Below are 2822 nucleotides of genomic sequence, written 5' to 3'. Positions count from 1 at the left end.
ACTTTCACCTCTATTCTTACAAGTCTGATATCAGAAACTATCTGCATACATATATGAGCTATACAGGTAGAGAGACATCTGCCAGTACAGAGTTACACTTCTGCTATCAAACACTTTAAGAAAAACAAATATGGTCCCTTCCATGCCCATCTAATAAAAGAAGAACTGCTAAGTCAGGATAGAATATTGATCATAATGTATTTTCTTTATATGAATCTAGTTATTCATAAAAGACTAAAAAAAAATAGTATTTTAATGTTTAAACAAAACATACTTTATACATTTGGCTAAGCTGAAATACCATACCTTGCCATATGAAAAAATGCTCTCTAACCGTAGTTTCCCTAGCAGCTCAGTAAGTATGCAAGGCATGCAGTTCATTTCCTGCCAAGGCGCAGAAAAATGGGTAGGTCTGAGATAATATTGCTAGTGTGCTTGAAAAAGATCTTAGTTGTTAACGCTGTAGTTGACTGTGTATACATATTTTGACTCTTGGTCTCCTTGAAAATTTCCCAGATACAACTTTTGGGTTGACTCCCTTTTAGCTCTCAATGACGGACGGCTCAATGGGAGGCAGAATAGGATTTTCCAGAGCTCTACAGTCATCAGTGAGGAACACCAAGTCCTGGAGAAACAAAAGAAAAGGCTGACATTTATAAGGAGGAAGACAGAAGATAGCACAATGTTGAGAAGCTCAGGCCCTGATCCAGTTTTGCTGGTCAGGAGGCAGGGTGGAGACAGAGAGGGTTACAAGCAGAGACTATGTCCCTGTTGGTGCAGCTTGACCTACCCTTCTGCAGTAGGAGATCATAATGGTGTACAGGCTCCGGGCTTTTTCCTTCAGCTCACTCACTTCAAGCACTCTCTCACATCTGGGGTAGGCCACAAAATCACGGAGTTTTGCCAACACACAATAATTCTGCAAAGCACGGAAAAGAGGTATGTGTAACCCTGCACAAACACAGATTTATGTTTCTCGTCCACCACTTACAAAATTCTTACTGCCTCTGTGGGGACCTTGAATTCCTACCTCTATGTACATGTAATCTGTGTAACCTTCAGCTAGGAAAACTCACCATCACTATTTCATAACAAAGATTTTTTGTCCAAATAAGTGCTTGGAAAAGTGCATAGACACAGTTTTGGTCTGCCAGCTTATTTCTCAGATGCTTCAGGAGGCAGCAGTGCCAATACAATCAAATCTGTTCCTGTAGTTGGTGGAGTTACCTACAGAATAGGCGCACTGTCTCCCTTTTAAGAGAGCACCTGATTCAGCTGGTAAACAGATTATCAAGATCTCACAGACATGATTCCTCTATTCCCGTACACTAGGCAACTCTGTGAACGCCAGGCAAAATTTTTTTCCAGAGTAATTTTTACCTCAGACTTTGCATTATCAAAATAAAGCACAGTCAACATGAATTTCACAACGTCCTTGTGAAGCAGGTAAATAAATATCCCAGCTGTTGCTCTAAAGCAAGGCCAACTGAGGCACTGGACTCACATTGCTTTGTCTTTGCAATGAAGTGAGGCACTGGCAGCTCTGGAATTGGGATCTGGAGGGTCCTGACTTGCAAGACTTGATGGTGTAGTTGCCTCTGGCAAAATGCATCAGACATCTCTTGGTTTGTCTGATATTTTCTACTTTTTAGTTACTCGGTTGAGCACTGGGAAAAGAAGCAAAATATGTCGGATATCCCAGGGCAGAACACTATGACATAAACTATGTGTGCAGGAGGCTATTCTGTTTTTGCTGGGAGATGCCTTCTGCTGCCTCTTCTCAGTATCACACTTCCATGTCCTCAGGCACACTTTTTCTTTCTGGATTCCACAAGTGGCTATTTAAAACAGGAAAAGCCAGCAAGGTATTCCTGTACTTCTTTTTATTAAAACTGCAGTGCCAGAAGCCACTCATGATATAGAATGAAGTAGATTTATTATGTGAAGAAAGTTTATTCTGCATTTCTTCTTTTAAACTATTATACAAAGTTTTGTTGCACATATTTAACTTCTGAAAAGGCTCTGTCACAATAAATTAATAATGTACAAATGCTAATCACTTCAAAATATTGATTTCTTCATTTTTGAATTTTTAAACATGTAGAATCTCAGAAGCTCTATAGGGATTTTAAAAAGGTTCAAAATGAAATTTTTTTTTTTTGGTCACTCATCTCTAGTTAATTAAGCTTTTAAAAATTTGTTTCAAACCACTCTTCTGGGGTACAATCCTAAGAGTCATCCTCTCTTTCCATTAGCTGCTTTTACTGCAGAGCAGTAAGAAAGAAGTGTGAAAGCTTACATGTATGTCCAAGTACAGCCTGGGCAGCATCTCCACACACGAGTCCTGCAGGAAAGAAGAAAGACTGGTTGCAATTTTGTTGAGAGAGAAATGTGTCAAAAGCAAACAACCTGCAGCATCTTTGCAAAAGCAGTTTTTAGGTAGACTCACCCCAGCTTTGGAGGTCTGCAACTCCTTAAAGGACTCCATGATTTCTTTGCTCAGAGACAACACCCTCGAGTAGCAAGTTGGAGGGGCTGTGTTGGCTGACAGGGCAGCAGACAGCAGAGCAATCAGGCTCAGCAGCATCTTCATTGTGGGGAGCTTGTTCAAAGGAGGAGGAAGGGAGGAAAAAAATCACTGTTAATGGTTAGGCAGCTACTGGTAACCGTCAACAAGTAAGTTTGACAAGTCAGCCCCCAATTAAATAGTCTCCTGCATCAATGGGAAAAAAAAATCTGGGGGTGGTCCGAGCAGCAGCTTGCTGCCGTTTTAAATTTCCTGCCAACCTATGAGTCAGAGCGGCTAGCGCGTTCCTGCCTGA

The 2822-nt window shown here is 40.9% G+C and overlaps 1 protein-coding gene across 1 annotated transcript; it reads right to left on the bottom strand.

Moving 5' to 3' along the window:
• Positions 1-541: 541 nt before the first annotated feature.
• CYTL1 (cytokine like 1) lies at positions 542-2620 on the bottom strand. Its single transcript, XM_009808725.2, has 4 exons — positions 2450-2620; positions 2300-2344; positions 791-919; positions 542-625 (listed from the first exon to the last, which is right to left on the bottom strand). The coding sequence occupies exons 1-4, from the start codon at positions 2591-2593 to the stop codon at positions 542-544; spliced, it is 402 nt and encodes a 133-aa protein (XP_009807027.2). The 5' UTR covers positions 2594-2620.
• Between the last annotated feature and the right edge of the window lie 202 nt (positions 2621-2822).

The sequence above is a fragment of the Gavia stellata genome, chromosome 5 (genome assembly GCF_030936135.1).
Source record: "Gavia stellata isolate bGavSte3 chromosome 5, bGavSte3.hap2, whole genome shotgun sequence".
In the NCBI taxonomy this organism is placed as follows: Eukaryota; Metazoa; Chordata; class Aves; order Gaviiformes; family Gaviidae; genus Gavia; species Gavia stellata.
The sequence above is the reverse complement of the archived record's forward strand: the minus strand, read 5'-3'. Positions and strand labels throughout refer to the sequence as shown.

Coding starts and splice junctions, on each gene's coding strand:
- CYTL1 (XM_009808725.2), bottom strand. CDS start 2,593: ATGAAGATGCTGCTGAGCCTGATTGCTCTGCTGTCTGCTGCCCTGTCA. Junction 2,345..2,449: donor TGCAGACCTCCAAAGCTGGG/GTGAGTCTACCT, acceptor TCTTTCCTGCAG/GACTCGTGTGTGGAGATGCT. Junction 626..790: donor TGATCTCCTACTGCAGAAGG/GTAGGTCAAGCT, acceptor TTGTTTCTCCAG/GACTTGGTGTTCCTCACTGA.